The 21,421-nt window shown below is 37.5% G+C and overlaps 1 protein-coding gene across 1 annotated transcript in view; it reads left to right on the top strand.

The window, feature by feature from the left end:
- DCDC1 (doublecortin domain containing 1) overlaps positions 1-21,421 on the top strand; it is a 465,581-nt gene that overhangs the window by 280,706 nt on the left and 163,454 nt on the right. The window contains 3 exon segments of the mRNA XM_060019694.1: positions 55-115; positions 19,076-19,207; positions 19,609-19,766. Of these exon segments, the coding sequence (XP_059875677.1) occupies positions 55-115; positions 19,076-19,207; positions 19,609-19,766 (351 nt within the window).

Raw genomic sequence — 21,421 nt, 5'->3', positions numbered from 1 at the left:
AACGTTTCAGTGTAGAGAAGAGTCGTCAATCTCTAAATTACATTTTCATTACAGACATAAAGGAGATGATTCTCAGAAGTGGGTGTTTGGAACTGACGGTTGCATTTATTCTAAGGTAAGGACCATGAGCACAGCTTTATTCCTAATTTTTTCTTTTTTCAGATTCTTATAAAATGCACTGTCTATTGTTGAGATCAAGAAATGCTTTTTTCTGAACAAATGATTTCATTCTGTTCCCAGAAATGTAGAATTTAACTCAGTTTAACTTAACACTTTCCTCTGAGGTTTTGCTTGACTTTAAAACAGGTTTTCCAAAGCCAAACATAGTTTTCTCTAATTCATCGCTATGACACAACCTAGCATTTTCAGGCATCAGTTTCCTTTCTTCTATTTTTAATATAGATTTATTATTTTAAAAAATTGAGCTATAATTGACACGTAACATTGTGTAACTTTAAGGTGTACAACCTGCTGCTTTGTTACATATATATTGTAATACGATTACCCCATAGCATTAGCTAACACCTCTATCATGTCACATAATCACTCTGTTGTGTATTAGATCTCCAGAACTTATTTATCTATTAGTTGCAAGTTTGTGCCCTTAAACAACATCTCCCGAATTCCTCCACCCCCCAGCCCCTGGTAACCACCATTCTTCTCTCTGTTTCTTCAAGTTCAGCTTTTTCAGATTCCACACATGATATCATACAGTATTTGTCTTTCTCTGTCTGACTTAATCTCACTCAGCATAATGCCCTCAAGTTTCATCTATATTGTCATAAATGGCAAATTTTCCCTCTTTCTCATGGCTTAATAATATTCCATTGAGTGTGTATGTGTGTGTGTGTATCACATTTTTTTCTGGTAGGCCATAAATGGTATCTTATTTTATTCATTTTCTTTCCAGTTTTATTGAGATATAGTTGACATACAGCACTGTATAAGTTTAAAGTGTACAGCGTACTGATTTGACTTACATACATCATGAAATGATGACCACAGTGAGTTTAGTGAACATCCATCATCTCATGTAGACACAAAATAAAAGAAAATTTTCCTTCTGATGAGAAGTTTTGGGATCCCCACTCTTAACAAGTTTCATATATAACAAACAGTAGTGTTAATTATATTTATCATATTGTGCATTAAATCCCTAGTACTTATTTATCTTATAACTGAAAGTTTGTACCTTTTGACCACTTCCCCCTCTCCCTACTCCCCACTTCTGGTAACTGCAAATCTCATCTGCTTTTCTATGAATTTGTTTGTTTGTTTAGAAGTATAATTAACTATAACCCTATGTTAGTTCCTGATGCACAACATAGTGATTTGATGTTTCTATACATTACAAAATGATCACCACGATAAGTCTACTTACCATCTGTCACCATATAAAAATATTATATTATTATTGACTGTATTCTTCACACTGTACATTTCATACCTGTGACTCATTTATTTTGTAACTGGACATTTGTACCTCTTAGTCTCCCTTGCCTGAGGAGACATATCCAAAAAATATTGCTATGACTGATGTCAAATAATGTACTGCCTGTATTTTTTTCTTTATTCCTTCATCCATTGATGGACACGTAGGTTGCTTTCATATCTTGGCTATTGTGAGTGATGTTGCAATAAACATGGGAGTGCAGATATCTTTTCGATATCCACATCAGCTTTCTTATTTATTAAAATGAAGAGATGGCACTTTGGAAAACTGGCAATATCTACTAAAGTTGAGCATGTTTATGCAGCCCAGCAATTCCCCTATTAGTTTAATGCTAGACAGAAATAGCTAACATATCTTAAGGAAAAATATATCTACCAAAGTGTTAACAGCACTAATTGTAGTGCCTCAGTGTGGAAATTACTGAAATGCTTATCAGCAGAATAGATAAATAAAATGTGGTATATATATTCAATGAAATACTATATAACAGAGATGGAAAACTTCGGTAAAGGGCCAGATATTAAATATTTGGAGCTTGGTGAGTGATATGATCTCTGTGCCAACTTCTTAACTCTGCCTTTGTAGCATGAAAGCAGCCGTAGAAAATGTGTGGCTGTGTTTCAATAAACCTTTATTTACAGAAACAAATGGTTGGTCATATCTGGCTCACGGGCCACAGTTTCCTGACCCTGGAGGAGAGCAATGCCTATGGACAAATTACAATTACATATAACAATATATATGAGTCTCGCAAATATAATGCTGAACAAAAGAAACCAGGAGAATACACAATGCATGACTGCAGTTGTTTAAATTTTAATACCAGGCAAGCAACAAAAATATCGTGTTAGAAGTTAGGAGAGTGGATATCGCTGAAGGAGGTTAGGGAGTGAAAGGGGCCATGAGGAGCACTTAGGTGTGTTGTTCCCTTTCTCGACCTGGGTGGTTAGTTAAACAGGTATTCACTATGTGAAAATGGGTTGAATGTACACTTATGATTTTTGTATTCTTCTGTTATGTGTATTTGTAATTACTGTGTTATACACCTGAAGCTAATGTAATATTGTAAGTCAACTATACTTCAATTTAAAAAGTTTGCTTTAATAAAATGAGATTGTCCTTGAGTTCTCAAGATTTCCTTACTGTACTGTGATTCCAAGTCTAAATGGAATATTAATCATCAAGATTTAAGAGAGGCAGGGGAGGAGCTTCAAGATGGCAGAAGAGTGAGACGTGGAGATCACCTTCTTCCCCCCAGATACATCAGAAATACATCTACATGTGGAACAACCCCTACAGAACACCCACTGAACGCTGGCAGAAGACCTCAGACTTCCCAAAAGGCAAGAAACTCCCCACGTACCTGGGTAGGGCAAAAGAAAAAACAGACACAAAAGAATAGGGACGGGACCTGCACCAGTGGGAGGGAGCTGTGAAGGAGGAAAGGTTTCCACACGCTAGAAGCCCCTTGGCGGGCAGAGACTGCGGGTGGCAGAGGGGGGGAAGCTTCGGAGTCGCGGAGGAGAGCGCAGCAACAGGGGTGCGGAGGGCAAAGCGCAGAGATTCCTGCACAGAGGATCGGTGCCGACCGGCACTCACCAGCCCGAGAGGTTTGTCTGCTCACCCGCCGGGGCAGGCGGGGCTGCGAGCTGAGGCTCGGGCTTTGGTCAGAGCGCAGGGAGAGGACTGGCAGCGTGAACACAGCCTGAAGGGGGCTAGTGCACCACGGCTAGCCGGGAGGGAGTCCGGGAAAAAGTCTGGAGCTGCCAAGAGGCAAGAGACCTTTTCTTCCCTCTTTTTTTCTGGTGCGCGCGGAGAGGGGATTAAGAGTGCTGCTTAAAGGAGCTCCAGAGACGGGCATGAGCCGCGGCTATCAGCGCGGACCTCAGAGACGGGCATGGCATGCTAAGGCTGCTGCTGCCGCCACCAAGGAGCCTGTGTGCGAGCATACGTCACTATCCACACCGCCCCTCCCGGGAGCCTGTGCAGCCCGCCACTGCCAGGGTCCCGGGTACCAGGCACAACCTTCCCGGGAGAACGCCCGGTGGGCCTCAGGCTGGTGCAACGTCACGCTGGCCTCTGCCGCCGCAGGCTCACCCCACATCCATATCCCTACCTCCCTCCGGCCTGAGTGAGCCACAGACCCCAATCAGCTGCTCCTTTAACCCCTCCTGTCTGAGCAGGGAACAAATGCCCTCAGGCTACCTACACGCAGAGGCGGGTCCAAATCCAAAGCTGAACCCCAGGAGCTGTGTGATCAAACAAGAGAAAGGGAAATCTCTCCCAGCACCCTCAGCAGCACCGGATTAAATCTCCACAATCAGCTTGATGTATGTGCATCTGTGGAATACCTGAATAGACAACGACTCATCCCAAAATTGAGGCGGTGGACTTTGGGAGCAATGATATATATATATATATATATATTTATTTTTTCTCCTTTTTCTCTTTTTGTGAGTGTGTATGTGTATGCTTCTGTGTGTGATTTTGTCTGTATAGCTTTGCTTTTACCATTTGTCCTAGGGTTCTGTCTGTCGGGTTTTTTTGTTTGTTTGCTTTTTGTTTTTTGTGCAGTACACGGGCCTCTCACTGCTGTGGCCTCTCCTGCCGCCGAGCAGAGGCTCCGGACGCACAGGCCCAGCAGCCATGACTCACGGGCCCAGCCGCTCTGCAGCACGTGGGATCCTCCTGGACCAGGGCACGAACCCGCGCCCCCTTCATTGGCAGGCGAACTCTCAACCATTGCGCCACCAGGGAAGCCCCATTGTTTTTTTTTAATATAGTTTTTAGCGCTCGCTATCATTGGTGGATTTGTTTTTTGGTATGGTTGCTCTCTTCTTTCTTTCGTTTTTTTATTACTTTTTAAATTTTTAAAATTTTTAATAATTATTTTCTATTATTTATTTTAATACCTTTATTTTATTTTTTCCTTTCTTCCTTTTTTTCTCCCTTTTACTCTGAGCCGTGTGGATGACAGTGCTCCGGCGAGGCATCAGGCCTGTGCTTCTGAGGTGAGAGAGCCGAGTTCAGGACTTTGCTCCACCAGAGACCTCCCAGCTCCATGTAACATCAAAAGCGAAAATCTCCAAGAGATATCCATCTCAATGCCAAGACCCAGCTCCACTCAACGACCAGCAAGCTACAGTGCTGGACACCCTATGCCAAACAACTAGCAAGACAGGAACACAACCCCACCCATTAGCAGAGAGGCTGCCTAAAATCATAATAAGGTCACAGACACCCCAGAACACACCACCAGATGCGGACCTGCCCACCAGAAAGACAAGATCCAGCCTCATCCACCAGAACACAGGCACTAGTCCCCTCCACCAGGAAGCCTACACAACCCACTGAACCAACCTAAGCCACTGCGGGCAGACACCAAAAACAACAGGAACTATGAACCTGCAGCCGGCAAAAAGGAGACCCCAAACACAGTAAGGTAAGCAAAATGAGAAGACAGAGAAACACACAGCAGATGAAGGAGCAAGGTAAAAACCCACCAGACCAAACAAATGAAGAGGAAATAGGCAGTCTACCTGAAAAAGAATTCAGAATAATGATAGTAAAGGTGATCCAAAATCTCAGAAATAGAATGGAGAAAATATAAGAAACGTTTAACAAGGACCTAGAAGAACTAAAGAGCAAACAAACAATGATGAACAACACAATAAATGAAATTAAATATTTTCTAGAAGGAATCAATAGCAGAGTAACTGAGGCACAAGAACAGATAAGTGACCTGGAAGATAAAATAGTGGAAATAACTACTGCAGAGAAGAATAAAGAAAAAAGAATGAAAAGAATTGAGGGGAGTCTCAGAGACCTCTGGGACAACATTAAACGAACCAACATTCAAATTAACAGGGTCCCAGAAGAAGAAGAGTAAAAGAAAGGGACTGAGAAAATATTTGAAGAGATTATAGTTGAAAATTTTCCTAATATGGGAAAGAAAATAGTTAATCAAGTCCAGGAATTGCAGAGAGTCCCATACAGGCTAAATCCAAGGAGAAACATGCCAAGACACATATTAATCAAACTATCAAAAATTAAATACAAAGAAAAAATATTAAAAGCAGCAAGGGAAAAACAACGAATAACATACAAGGGAATCCCCATAAAGTTAACAGCTGATCTTTCAGTAGAAACTCTGCAAGCCGGAAGGGAGTGACAGGACATATTTAAAGTGATGAAAGGGAAAACCTACAACCAAGATTACCCAGCAAGGATCTCATTCAGATTCGATGGAGAAATTAAAACCTTTACAGACAAGCAAAAGCTAAGAGAATTCAGCACCACCAAACCAGCTTTACAACAAATGCTAAAGGAACTGCTCTAGGCAGGAAACATGAGAGAAGGAAAAGACCTACAATAACAAACCCAAAACAATTAAGAAAATGGTAATAGAAACATACGTATTGATAATTACCTTAAATGTAAATGGATTAAATGCTCCAACCAAAAGACATTGACTGGCTGAATCGATACAAAAAGAAGACCCGTATATATGCTGTCTAAAAGAGACCCACTTCAGACCTAGGGACACATACAGACTGAAAGTGAGGGGATGGAAAAAGATATTCCATGCAAATGGAAATCAAAAGAAAGCTGGAGTAGCAATACTCATATCAGAGAAAATAGACTTTAAAACAAAGACTGTTACAAGAGACGAAGAAGGATACTACATAATGATCAAGGGATCAATCCAAGAAGAAGATATAACAATTGTAAATATTCATGCACCCAACATAGGAGCACCTCAATATATAAGGCAAATGCTAACAGCCATAAAAGGGGAAATTGACAGTAACACAATCATACTGGGGGACTTTAACACCCCATTTTCACCAATGGACAGATCATCCAAATTGAAAATAAATAAGGAAACACAACATTTAAATGATACATTAAAGAAGATGGACTTAATTGATATTTATAGGACATTCCATCCAAAAACAACAGAATACACATTCTTCTCAAGTGCTCATGGAACATTCTCCAGGATAGATCATATCTTGAGTCACAAATCAAGCCTTGGTAAACTTAAGAAAATTGAAATCATATCAAGTATCTTTTCTGACCACAATAGTATGAGACTAGATATCAATCACAGGAAAAAAAACTGTAAAAAATACATGGGCTTCCCTGGTGGCACAGTGGTTGAGAGCCTGCCTGCCAATGCAGGGGACACGGGTTTGTGCCCTGGTCTGGGAAGATCCCACATGCCGCGGAGCGGCTAGGCCCGTGAGCCATGGCTGCTGAGCCTGCGTGTCTGGAGCCTGTGCTCCTCAACGGGAGAGGCCACAACAGTGAGAGGCCTGTGTATTGCCAAAAAAAAAAACAACAAAAAAAAAACCAAACACATGGAGGCTAAACAATACACTACTAAATAACCAAGAGATCACTGAAGAAATCAAAGAGGAAGTTAAAAAATACCTAGAAACAAATGACAATGAAAACAAGATGACCCAAAACCTATTGGATGCAGCAAAAGCAGTTCTAAGAGGGAAGATTATAGCAATACCATCCTACCTTAAGAAACAAGAAACATCTCAAATAAACAACCTAACCTTACACCTGAAGCAATTACAGAAAGAACAAAAAAACCCTGAAGTTAGCAGAGGGAAATAAATCATAAAGATCAGATCAGAAATAAGTGAAAAAGAAATGAAGGAAACAATAGCAAAGATCCTTAAAACTAAACGCTAGTTCTTTGAGAAGATAAACAAAATTGATAAACCATTAGCCAGACTCATCAAGAAAAAAAGGGAGAAGACTCAAATCAATAGAATTAGAAGTGAAAAAAGAGAAGTAACAACTGACACCACAGAAATACAAAGGATCAAGAGGGATTACTACAAGCAACTATATGCCAATAAGATGGACAACCCGGAATAAACAGACAAATTCTTAGAAGAGCACAACCTTCTGAGACTGAACCAGGAAGAAAGAGAAAATATAAACAGCAATCACAAGCACTGAAATTGAAACTGTGATTAGAAATCTTCCAACAAACAAAAGCCCAGGACCAGATGGTTTCACAGATGAATTCTATCAAACATTTAGAGAAGACCTAACACCTATCCTTCTCAAACTCTTCCAAAATATAGCAGAGAGAGGAACACTCGCAAACTCATTCTACGAGGCCACCATCACCCTGATAACCAAAACCAGACAAAGATGTCACAAGGAAAGAAAAATACAGGCCAATATCACTGATGAACTTAGATGCAAAACTCCTCAACAAAATACTAGCAAACAGAATCCAACAGCACATTAAAAGGATCATACACCATGATCAAGTGGGGTTTATTCCAGGAATGCAAGAATTCTTCAATATATGCAAATCAATCAATGTGATATACCATATTAACATACTGAAGAATAAAAACCATATGATAATATCAATAGATGCAGAAAAAGCTTTCAACAAAAAACACCAATTTATGATAAAAACCCTCCAGAAAGTAGGCATAGGGGGAACTTACCTCAACATAATAAGGGCCATATATGACAAACCTACAGCCAACATTGTCCTCAATAGTGAAAAACTGAAACCATTTCCACTAAAATCAGGAACAAGACAAGGTTGCCCACTCTCACCACTATTATTCAACATAGTTTTGGATGTTTTAGCCACAGCAATTAGAGAAGAAAAGGAAATAAAAGGAATCCAAATCGGAAAAGAAGAAGTAAAGCTGTCACTGTTTGCAGATGATATGATGCTATACATAGAGAATCCTAAAGATGCTACCAGAAAGCTACTAGAGCTAATCAATGAATTTAGTAAAGTAGCAGGATACAAAATTAATGCACAGATATCTGTGGCATTCCTCTACACTAATGATGAAATATCTGAAAGTGAAATTAAGAAAACACTCCCATTTACCATTGCAAGAAAAAGAATAAAATTCCTAAGAATAAACCTACCTAAGGAGACAAAAGACCTGTATGCAGAAAACTATAAGACACTGTTGAAAGAAAATAAAGATGTTACAAATAGATTGAGAGATATACCATGTTCTTGGATTGGAAGAATCAACCTTGTAAAAATGACTCTACTACCCAAAGCAGTCTACAGATTCAATGCAATCCCTATCAAACTACCACTGGCATTTTTCACAGAATTAGAACAAAAAAGTTCACAGTTTGTATGGAAACACAAAAGACTCCGAATAGCCAAAGCAATCTTGAGAAAGAAAAATGGAGCTGGAGGAATCAGGCTCCCTGACTTCAGACTATACTACAAAGCTACAGTAATCAAGACAGTATGGTAGTGGCACAAAAACAGAAATATAGATCAATGGAACAGGATAGAAAGCCCAGAGATTAACCCACGCATATATGGTCACTTTGTTTTTGATAAAGGAGGCAAGAATATACGATGGAGAAAAGACAGCCTCTTCAATGTGCTGGGAAAACTGGACAGCTACATGTAAAAGAATGAAATTAGGACACTCCCTAACACCATACACAAAAATAAACTCAAAATGGATTAAAGGCCTAACTGTAGGGCCAGACACTATCAAACTCTTAGAGGAAAACATAGGCAGAGCACTCTATGACATAAATCACAGCAAGATCCTTTTTGACCCACCTCCTAGAGAAATGGAAATAAAAACAAAAATAAACAAATGGGACCTAATGAAACTTCAAAGCTTTTGCACAGCAAAGGAAGCCATAAGTAAGATGAAAAGACAACCCTCAGAATGGGAGAAAATACTTGCAAATAAAGCAACTGACAAAGGATTAATCTCGAAGATTTACAAGCAGCTCATACAGCTCAATATTAAAAAAAACGAAACAACCCAATCCAAAAATGGGCAGAAGACCTAAATAGCCATTTCTCCAAAGAAGATATATTGCTAACAAACACATGAAAGAATCCTCAACATCATTAATCATTAGAGAAATGCAAATCAAAGCTACCATGAAATACCATCTCACACCAGTTAGAATGGCCATCATCAAAAAAATCTACAACCAATAAATGCTGGAGAGGGTGTGGAGAAAAGGGAACCCTCTTGTACTGTTGCTGGGAATGTAAATTGATACGGCCACTATGGAGAACAGTATGGAGGTTCCTTAAAAAACTAAAAATAAAAGTGCCATACTACCCAGCAATCCCATTACCGGGCATATACCCTGAGAAAACCGTAATTCAAAGTCATGTACCACAATGTTCATTGCAGCTCTTTTTACAATAACCAGGACATGGAAGCAACCTAGGTGTCCATTGACAGATGAATGGATAAAGAAGATGTGGCACATATATACAATGGAATATTACTCAGCCATAAAAAGAAATGAAATTGAGTTATTTGTACTGAGGTGGATGAACCTAGAGTCTGTCATACAGAGTGAAGTAAGTCAGAACGAGAAAAACAAATTCTGTATGCTGACACATATATATGGAATCTAAAAAAAAAAAAAAGGTCATGAAGTACCTATGGGCAGGTCGGGAATAAAGTCACAGACCTACTAGAGCATGGACTTGAGGATACAGGGAGGGGGAAGGGTAAGCTGTGACAAAGTGAGAGTGGCATGGACATATATACACTACCAAACGTAAAATAGATAGCTAGTGGGAAGCAGCTACATAACACCGGGAGATCAGCTCGCTGCTTTGTGACCACCTAGAGGGGTGGGATAGGGAGTGTGAGAGGGAGGGAGATGCCAGAGGGAAGAGATATGGGGATATATGTATATGTATAGCTGATTCACTTTGTTATAAAGCAGAAAGTAACACAACATTGTAAAGCAATTATACTCCAATAAAGATGTTAAAAAATAAATTATCTTTAAAAGAAAAAATTAATAATGTGCAATAGTAATGTTTTATTTAAGTACTTATATGATACCTGAGTGCACAAGTTATTTCAACATTGATTGTGTTTGACCAAGGTGGAGGCACTCTCTATAAGGCTGTTTTAATATGTATACATTTGTGCCTAAATTTCATTGAATTAAAAGTAACTGATATAAAAAAAATTTTAAGAGAGGCAAAAATTAGACTAATCACATGGTATCTGTTAGTGTTTGCCTCAGAATCCCACCACGATGATTTCCGAAATGCTAAGTTACTCAGATGAATGAAAGTGAAAATACATGGTGTATTAATTTTGCAGGGCTGCTATAAAAAGCACCGTAGGGCTTCCCTGGTGGCGCAGTGGTTGAGAGTCCGCCTGCTGATGCAGGGGACATGGGTTCGTGCCCCGGTCTGGGAAGATCCCACATGCCGCGGAGCGGCTGGGCCCGTGAGCCATGGCCGCTGAGCCTGCGCGTCCGGAGCCTGTGCTCTGCAACAGGAGAGGCCACAACAGTGAGAGGCCCGCGTACCGCCAAAAACAAACAAACAAACAAACAAACAAACAAAAAAAAGCACCGTAAACCGGCTGGCTTAAAACAACAGGAATTTTTTCTCTCACAGTTCTGGAGGCCAGAAGTCTGAAATCAAGGTGTTCCCCAGTGCTGTGTTCCATCCAGATCCTCTATGGGAAGATCCTTCCTTGCCTCTTCCATCTTCTGGTACCCAGACACTCCCTGATTTGTGGCAGCATAACTCCAGTCTGCCTCCATCTTTACATGGCCACCTCCCTCCGTGTCTGAGTCTTCACATGGCATTGTCCTCTGTGTGTGTCTGGGTTCAAATTTCTCCGTTCTAATAAGGACACCAATCATATTGGATTAGAGCTCATCCTAATGACCTAATATTAATTTGATTACATCTACAGAGACCTTATTTCCAAATAAGGTCACATTTACAGTACCAAGGGTTAGGACTTCAAGGTACTTTTTGCAAGGGGACATCATTCAACCTGTAACACATAGCATGGTAGTTATCAATTTATTCCGTCACAGTGCCAGATCCAGCGTTCATTGCCTGGCTCCCGCCTTGGGCAGCTTCACAGCAGAGTACTGCCAGTGGGCACCTTCTTGTGAGTGGTCTCCTTGAGCATATTCCTTGTGAGTGGCTTTTTAGTGAAATGTCGTCAACTAGGCACCTCCCTGTGGATGGCTTCCCCGCGTGCTCCAAAGGCACATTAACAGTGACTCCTACTGGTGCACTCCCTCGGGGACTTCTTCAACATCCAGTGAGCCACAGCTGTGCCCTCAATGTGCTCTGGATCTCAACTTTGGGTCAGGCCTCTTCGTTGGGCATTCTGTCTCAGGCCTAGGAGTAGTGGGCTCCCTATATCTACTATTCATGTATTCTTTAGTGTTTTGTTTAATTCTTACTAACCAGTTTCCTGTCACTATAATCCTCTGTTACTAATCATTTATATTAAACTTTCCTGTTCAAAATACTACATGGTTTCTATCTCCTTATTAGACCCTGACTAATAAACATGGTACCTTTATTTCTGTAGTGTTCTAGAAGTTGAGCTGTTATTCCATGGCAACCCTCATCATTTTAACAGTTTCGAGCGTTTTATACAATTTAAGTTTAAAAATTATCATAACAGCATTTCCCTGAGTAGTTAAAATCCCAACCCCATTTACTAACTCGATCAGGACTATACACTTTCAGCTCTGTTCCTAAGCAGACATTTTGACATAGTCCTCAAATGTCAAAGCATTTTAATAATTACCTTTAACTTCATTCTGAGATTCATCCCAGCTTTCTCCTTATCTCATTTCTGACCCCACTACATTATCCACTCAGAGTGAGGTTCTAGGTTGTTGGAGAGGGAGCTTGTACATCTTGGTTAAAAAAAAAAAAAAGTGGAATTTTGAGACTGTATCAAAATATCTCTGCAGCTCCTTGGCCTGTACCTGCACATGAGGACTTCATTCTGAGACATACCTAAATAGAGCTGACTCCTATTGCCCAAGAACATAATTATGTCTTATATAAGTATTGCCCTTCCCACCAACAGACATAGAAGAGCAGGACCAAGGTTTAAGTGTATTTTTTTCTCTCTCAAAATTCAGGTACTTAAACATCCATTTCTACTCTGCTGTCCTTTTTACCTCTCCTTTTCTTGCAACTTATAATTTTCTGATTTTTCACAACACTTCTGTTGTGAGCTAGCAAATAATGTATACTTTTGTGTTTCAAACCCATTATTTTTAAGAGACTTTTGATTCTAAAATTTTTAATGTTCTGTTCACAAACACAATTGCTGATTTTTTAAAGTTACAGTTCTTCTAGATTCAAAGAGCAAAACTATTTGTTAATGAAGCATTTCATTCTTTTAGAGGTTTAGAAATTTTGATTAGATCTAAATTTAGTCATCCAAAACTATATCCATCTAGTTAAGGCTAAAATGGAGTATAGTTTGATAATTATATGCTGCTGGATCATAAATGGAGCTCATTCCATTCTTTAAAAGAGACAGAATTACTGTGTTAGGATATTAATAACTAATCTTGGCTCCACCACTTAGTTGCTGTGTGGCCTTAGGCAAGTCATTTAACCTTTACAAGCTTCACATTATTTGTCTGCAAAATATAGCTATAATACTAGTATTTTAAGTATTAGGCACAGATTCTGGCCTATCGATAGACACTGGCATATCAATTCTGGCTAAGCGATCATTTGTAACTATTAATGATAATAATAATGAACAAATTTAAATACAATATTGCATTTTGTTACATTGTATTTACTTGGATACCATTTTTCTTTTGTTTTATTTTTAAAGTTAACCATTTCTCTATTCATTTGCAAAAGATTACTTTTTATATACAATTCACCAGTTTCAGCTAAATTAAAGATTTAAATTTAAACATGGAACCATAAAAATATCTAGAAGAAACCATGAATTAAAGCATCTAACCCAGAGTAGTGGTGAGTAGACATCTTTATGTGCATGCAAACAAGGATAGAATCCATAAAGGAAAAGACTAATGGCTTTGAGTTCATAAAAAATTTAAAACCTTCTAAATCTAAAATAGCATTAGCAAAAGTGAATAGGAAAATATGACAAACAGGGAAAAATCTTTGCAATATAAAAGTCAGAGAATGGGATAATACTTTAATATATAATAAGCCTGATACAGCAATAGAAAAGGATAAACACGTCAATAGAAAAATGAGCAAAAGACATGAACAGGAAATACATGACAGAAGAAGAATTTAAAAAGCCAAACCAAATAAAGAAGTTCAGCTTCACTAGGAATTAAATAAATGTAAGCAATGGATAGTATTTTCTCTCTATTAATTATGGGGAGATACAAAACTAGGAATATCCAATGCTGATGAAGATGTGAGAAAACAAACATACTCATTCCTTTCTTTGTATTTGTTTTTTGGGTTTTTTTGTATTTTATTGGTATTAGTTATCTACTTCTGGGTAACAAATTACCTCCAAACATAGTAACTTAAAACAACAAACATTTATTATCTCACAGTTTCTCTGGTGAGTCTGGGAGTGGTTTAGTTGGGTAGTTCTAACTCAGAGTCTCTCATGAGGCTGCAGTCAAGGTGTCAGTGGAGGCTACAGTTATCTGAGGTTTGACTAGGCTGGAAAATCTGCTTCTCAGCACACTTATGTTGTCCAGAGGCTTCAGTTCCTTGGCACATGGCTTCTCTATAGTGCTGTTTACAACATCAGCTAGTGATCCAAGAGAGCAAGAGAGGAAGAGAACGAAATGGAAGCTGTACTTTTTCTCATAACCTAATGTCAGAAAACCTAATACCACTTCTGCCATCTTCTTTGGTCACATAGGCCTATCCTCGTATAATGTGGGAAGGGGGCAAGGAGGCAAGGAACAGTGAGGGCAATCTAGGAGACTGGTACAATATTTCTAAAGGTCAGTTTGGCAATATTTATCAAAATCCGTAAAAAAATACTTATCTCTTTTGACTCAGAAATTCCACTTACAGCAACTTAACCCAAGGAATCAATCAGTGGTGTATACTGTAGTGTATCTTTCAGGATGTTCATTAGAGCATTGTTTATAATAGTGAAAATTGAAAACAGGTTAAGTAACCAACAATGAGACTGTATAAATATATTATGGTATGTCTTTATTATGGATAATATATTGGCATTACAAATAATGGAGAATAATTTATGATAGAGGAAAATGGTAATGTGATTTGAGAAAAATCAGGTAAGAAAACAATATTATTTATTTATTTATATTGTATCAAATATGAGTGTGTGTGTGTGGAAAACAAAACTGGAAGTTTATACATAGGACAGGTGGTAGGAGAATGGATAATTATTTTCTTTGAGTTTTTCTATATTTTCTGTTTTCCATAAAAAGCATTTATAATGAGGAAAAAAAAAAGGAAACACTTTAAAAAGCTATGCCTGATCATGTGCTGACCAAGAGGAGATAGCGTTTAAAACATTCCAGGTGTAAAGAAGATGTGGTACATATATACAATGGAATATTACTCAGCCATATAAAAGAATGAAAATAATGCAGCAACATGGATGGACCTAGAGAGTACCATACTAAGTGAAGTAAGTCAGACAGAGAAAGGCAAATATCATATGATGCTGCTTATATGTGGAATCTAAAAAAGGTACAAATGAACTTATTTACAAAACAGAAATAGAGGCACAGATGTAGAGAACAAACTTATGGTTACCAGGGAAGGGAGGGGATGGATAAATTGGGAGATTGGGATTGACATATACACACTACTCTATATAAAATAGATAATAAGGGCCTACTGTATAGCACAGGGAACTCTACTCAATACTCTGTAATGACCTATAAGGAAAAAGAATCTAAATAAGAGTGGATATATGTATACGTATAACTGATTCATTTTGCTGTACAGCAGAAACTAACACAACATTATAAATCAACTATACTCCAATAAAAATTAAAAAATAAATAAATAAAGCATTCCAGGTGACAGTCTGCTGACCTACCGCTATATTTCCAATGAGGACATAAATATTCCTGTGGAGCCCCAAGTTAGGTCAAATTTGTGGCCTTTCTTATGTACATGGAGGGAATATCTTGGGAGTGCTAAAGATGATTCCCCAGCCCGATTACCTTGAAAAAAATCTCATAAATGAATGGGATCCTTTTTAGCAGCTAGAGACTTGCCATTGTATCCTGAGGCTGAATTTTGGTCGGTGTGAAATTCTGAGCCAGTTCTTACGCAGTCTTCAATAGGACACTTCTCCCTCAAGGAAGTGGAACTTACATTCCTAAAGCCGATAAATAGCACAGCTAGAATTTGAAACAAGCGTAGGACTGCAGGATGTTAATCAATATGTACTGGGGGTACTATTTAAAGTTTTTGAAGTGGGAATGATGTAATCAAAGGTGTATTTTATTACAATTTATCTTGAGGTGGTAAAAAGTGGATTAGAATGAGAAGAATGCAATGAAGCCCAAAGGTCTGATGGACTTGGAAAATAATGAGGGTTAATACATTAAAGGTCAAGTTAGGGTGATGTGCAGATGCACTAGAAGGGAGGAAAAGTCAAAAGATTAGGCTGTTGACTTCCTAGAAGACAAGATTAGTATTCCAGATTTTGGAGGAGGGAGTTGTTTATACTGGTGGTCTGATGATTGAACTAGGAGGTGCCTAGTTAGAGAGCAAGATAACTTGGTCTTGGAGTAGAGAATAATAAAGAACCATGGTATCAAAATGTTTGAATAGCCATCACCTAGGGTTTAGAATGATTCCAAAGGGAAAATGCTAGAACAATTCATAAATGTCTCCAAATGCATCATGTTACTTGTGTATGCCTGCCACCTTTGCTAGACTGTCAACTCTAGGAAGCAAAGCCCATGAGTGTTTTTTTTTTTTTTTCTTTTTTGGCCTCTTCTTTTGCTATGTCTGTCAGAATGTTAGACACATCATGGCTCTACCTTTTGGGCCCTTCTTTATCCATCTCATTGGATATATATTAAATTTCCCCATGTTCTAGGTACACATTCTTTCCAGTAAGAGGGTAATACACCTCAAAAATAAACTTATGTAAAATGTCTTTACCTCTATTAGAGGATGTGAAACATGAAAATACCGTCACAATATAAGGGGTTGGAATATATTCAATATTATATCCTACTACTCATGTTTCCTCTCATATTGAAAATACTGTGATCTTTGTTGCTGAATTTTGGCTTTGATACTTTACTGTAGAACCAATGTAAAATAATCTATTTCCCTTTACTCATATTCACTTCTGCTGAATTATCTTAGATATTTCTAAGACAGTAAGAACTGACACAAGAGAAAATAATATAATGACATAGATGTGACACAGGCTTCAAGGTAAAATAAGAATCCTAATTTTTTTAGATAAAACTTCTTTTTGTAATGTTTTTGGGTTAGCTTAGTGATTCAAAAATCTTTTTCCAAGATTATCTGACTAGTATATACAGTGAAGACACTATTTTAAATTGGGCCTTTTTAAAAAGTATTTTTTAAATAAAAGAATAAATGCACATATAGAAATTAATATTTGAAAAAATATACTAATTAGAAGTAAGGTCTCTTTCTCTCAAACTTTAATCCTATTTCTCAGAGTTATTCACTAATAGCAGGTTTTTGAGTATATTCTCAGAAATTATGCATATATTTCTATGTATAGTAGGGTTTCTGCTTAAATAATAAAAGTAGTGTATGTTAGTTATGAAAAAACCCTCCAATAATTCAGAACTGAATAAGCAAAAGTACCTCTTTAACCTATTCCTCAAAGATTATCATTAATTGTTTCTGATTAATTATATATATTATATGCAATCATATATATTAAATCTAATTATGTATGTATATGTATATGTGTATAATTATATATATGTAAAACTTTGTGACCTATCTTTTCCATTCAATAACATATTGTGTCCATCTCTCCATATTGACATCCACATCTACTTTCTCTCTTAAAGTTTCCCTGATGATACACACTTAGACAAGTAAGAACCATGCTGCAATGAACAATGTATGTATGTGTATGTTTGTTAAGTCAAAGGGAATGCATATTAAAATTCTGTTAGTCATTTATTGATTAATTCAACAAAAATTTCTATTTACTGTGCTTTTAATTTGTATTTTTTACCTTTCTTCCTGACTTTTTCTGAATCCCCTCCCTCTTTTTTTCTCTACTTCTTCATAAGGTATACTGTGTATTTCTATTTTTTATTGAATCTCTTACATTAAAAAATTGCTTTATTGAAATGTAATTAACATACCTTACAATTCATGTATTTGAAGTGTGCCATTCAATATTTTTCAGTGTATTCACAGGTTTTGTATCCATTACCACAACCTAATTTTAGAACATTCATCTTTAGTTATACATTTTCTAACAAAGTTTAAAGTTACTTAATATCTCTTTTTCTAGAATAATATAAGGACCTTAGTACTCTTTAATTATCCACTGGACACCTCCCCATATATTTTGTTAAAACTTTTCCACACTTTAAAAAAGAAGTTTTAAAAGAAGTTTATATAATACTTGAGGCAGCATATCTAGGATTAACTAGTAAACAAGCTGGAGGGGCAAGTTGCTTTAACCTCCCTGTGTTTGTTTCCTCGTCTTTAAAATGGGAACAATAGCCATACCTGTTTCAAAGGGCTGTTGTAAGGATTAAAATGTAAATATGTTGTTATGTGGGAAATTACTTTGATGCAATGGTAAACTCCAAGTATGCTCCTAGATAGGCTATCCTTGAGTTCATGGAACAGAAAGGTGCACCGACCAAATTAAAATATTCAGATCACAATTTATTAAATCAATTTAAAACACAAAATAAAATGTATGGGAAGAGAGATGGGTTAGATTCACATGCTTAAAGTACAACGGGTTGAATGGCCACATTACCTGAATCTCTGCAGTATCAACTTATCCTCTTTCTGTGTTGCATCACCCTTCCCTGCTACTGATGTGGTTACAAGGACCAGAGTTGAAATTTGAGCAAGAGGGTCTAACAGATGAAATGTGTGTGAAGCAATGATGCACACTTGCTCCAGGACAGAGCTGGTTGCAAGTACACTTGGCCAAAGCTGTGCTCCCCAGGTAGCCTATGGGCAGCTGTGGATTTTATCCAGCAGAGGATCCAAAATGAGTGTAGCAATGGGTGGCCAGTTAAAGATCTCATGATTATTGTGTCTCATGTGCTTAATTTATATGTAGTGTATCATAAATATTTGTTGTTTTGCTTGTTATTTGGTAAGTCATGACTATTTTGTCTTTCTACCCCTTTCTATCTATGTTCATAGACATATGCTCTAATCACTTTCTGTCTGACACTTCTCAGGTTACTAACTTATCTATGCTTAATGCAGCTAATGAATCTCATTCACCCTATTTGTTTTCTTGTCTTCTGTGGCAGAATTGAATATTCCCAAAAAATAGAGCAACTGCACGTTACACGTACATAATGTGTTTACAATAATACCTTTTATGTGGCAATAACTCAATAAATGTTAGACATTGTTATCAGTATATAAGATGGCTTGAATATTTAGCAACCTAGTTAAACTTGAGCAGATCAAACAACAAATTAGAAATCTTCATATGAAAGCTATTTGGCTTGATTTTGATCTGAAATTGACAATAAAGTATAAAGCTCATTAGCCAGACCTTTTTCCTATTAATCTAATTTATCTTCCCATCATTCCAGTTGTATAGAATTTTTGCTGTTGCTTATAAGGCTGGTACTACTTACAATTTTTTTTTTCCTTTCCTACAGGCTTATCCTCAGTTTGTCCTGACCTACCTAGAGGAGCTAAACGCACATGACGTGACCCAGACAGAGTATCACCTTCACCATGGTGCCTGGACCACAGCTCATCAGGAACATGGCAGCAGCTTGGCAGAAGAGGTCAGTGTAGTGAGCCAGAGGCAAGACAGAAATAGATCTCTATGATATATTTTGAAAAGAGAAAAAATGTTTGGGTTGTTTTCAGGAGGCAAAAACGAATTCACAAAGTAGGGTTGTTGATATTTAATACATGTTATATAAACATCTATTTTCACATTTATATTTATATAAACATTTATATGTATATTTATATAAACATTATTTTATTAAATAGATGGTGACACACTAGCTTTTCTTAGGACTGCCTTCTTTTGTTCTGGCCACATACCAATGGTTTATGTGCTGGATGAAGAAGGCTGAAGGAACCATGAAAAGTGCAATGTTAAATTTTTGGCATATATAGTTTAGATATTTCCACTCAGTGAAAATTAGCTACATTATTCCTATATTTCATTTATTAGGTTCTGCAAAAAAGTGCCAGTATCCCTGGTCTGAAGCAGCTGCCAGAGCCTTCAGAGACCCACTTAATGCCAGAAGGTTCTCTTGGGGAGACAGGGGAGCTGACAGTGGCTCTGGTGAAGAAACTGGAAGAGAAACATCCTAAGGCTTCTGCTCAGAGGTAGGGCACTGACAGAATGGAGCTTTATTGCTCAATGACATTCGATGTTTTCCTTCAGTTTCACATAAGATTGATTTCTTGAAGATTACTGAAATATCTCAAAAGCCTTTGGCTTTCAAGCACAGTAGTTTTCGGGTCACATTTGATGAAGAGAGGTGACATTTATGTGTATTTCACTGAAGATTGATGTACAGTATTGTTTATAATATACTTAGGAAGGGTTGCTATCTTGAGATCTCACTAAAATATTCTGGAATAACATAATTAGGGTAAGGTAGTACTGAGCATATATCTAATTGGAGAATACCAAAAGGTCTTAAAGAAGGGCACACTCATAGACAATCCTTTCTATGTTCCACGAGGAGAATATTATGTTTAGACCTGGGGATACATGCACAGTAGATGGTCTTAAGTAGTGATAATTTAACAAATTGACATAGTTACATTACTGGAATAAAACTAACATCAATGATTTTGCTAACCAACTGAAGATCATCCTTGGTTGGAAAATGAAAATTATTTCTCTGATCCTCTTTATTTAACTGGAAAACTAAAGTTTATTCTTATTATTATTTTGTTGGGCTTGGTGTTGTAAATCACAAAGTGACTTTATAAACTGTAATTTTAATATACAATTGTTTGAAATTAACTATTGATTGAAATACTCTTAAAGCAGTAATACAGTTCTTATCATACTCAGTAAAGTTCAAGATAATTCCTAAGTTTAAATATTCTAATGGTATATAAAAATGTCAATTGCATGAAAAAAGAGAAAAAAGGCTCTAAATTTTTTTTAAGTTTTTTTATCTTTATTGAGATATAGTTGACATATAACATTGTGTAAGTTTAAAGTGTGCAATATAACTTTTTATTTCAACTAAAAGCTATCTTATATTCTTAAGTTACATATTCCTCCTTCAGATTTTGATAGGAGGGGAATATTTTTTTCCTAATAACAAAAGTGACTCTTCAATTTATTTTCTCTCTAAATTATTTATCCCTTAAACCCTTCGATTTTGTTGTTTTGAGTAAGATAGGGCAGAAACAAAACAACCAATTTAGTATCTTACTGTATTATAGTATGGGGGTGTCCTGGAACTGTATGAAAACCAGAGTTCCAGGTCTTCCACCCCTGATGCTTGTTTTTCAGTCGTACATAAGGTTCTCAACTCTCTGATGCTCCACAACACAATCACAAGGCCGCAGCTATGCAGCCAGGCCAGGTCACTAGAATGTAAGTCCCTTGGGAGCAGTCTTTGAAGTTTTCATGTAAAACACTGGGGTAGCCGAGGAACTCAAATACGGTTTCATGAGGTCGTTGTTGACCTATCTCTCCAGGCTCACTCGGCAGCCATTTGTACTCCGTCCTTTTTGAGAGAATGCTGGGGGCTTGTCATTCTCCAGGGTTCTGTTCTAGGAGGCACAGTTTCCTCCTGCTCTCAAATTTCTGAAATCTCTATGGGGCTTCTGTGTTTGTCGCATGCTGGCACTGGTGGGTCCCTGTGCCGGAACCCCAGTGATAATCCATCTAGTTCCCTGTGACTTCCCCAGACTGGATTTTTTTTCATTTTTATTTTTATTTGTTTATCTATTTTTTTGAGGGTTGAGGGCTTTGGGTAGTTTAGAGATATTTCTAATGTATTCTGTTGTTATCT

This window comes from Delphinus delphis, chromosome 8, assembly GCF_949987515.2.
Source record: "Delphinus delphis chromosome 8, mDelDel1.2, whole genome shotgun sequence".
In the NCBI taxonomy this organism is placed as follows: domain Eukaryota; kingdom Metazoa; phylum Chordata; class Mammalia; order Artiodactyla; family Delphinidae; genus Delphinus; species Delphinus delphis.
Note: the sequence above shows the minus strand (reverse complement) of the source record. Positions and strands in the feature narration are given on the sequence as shown.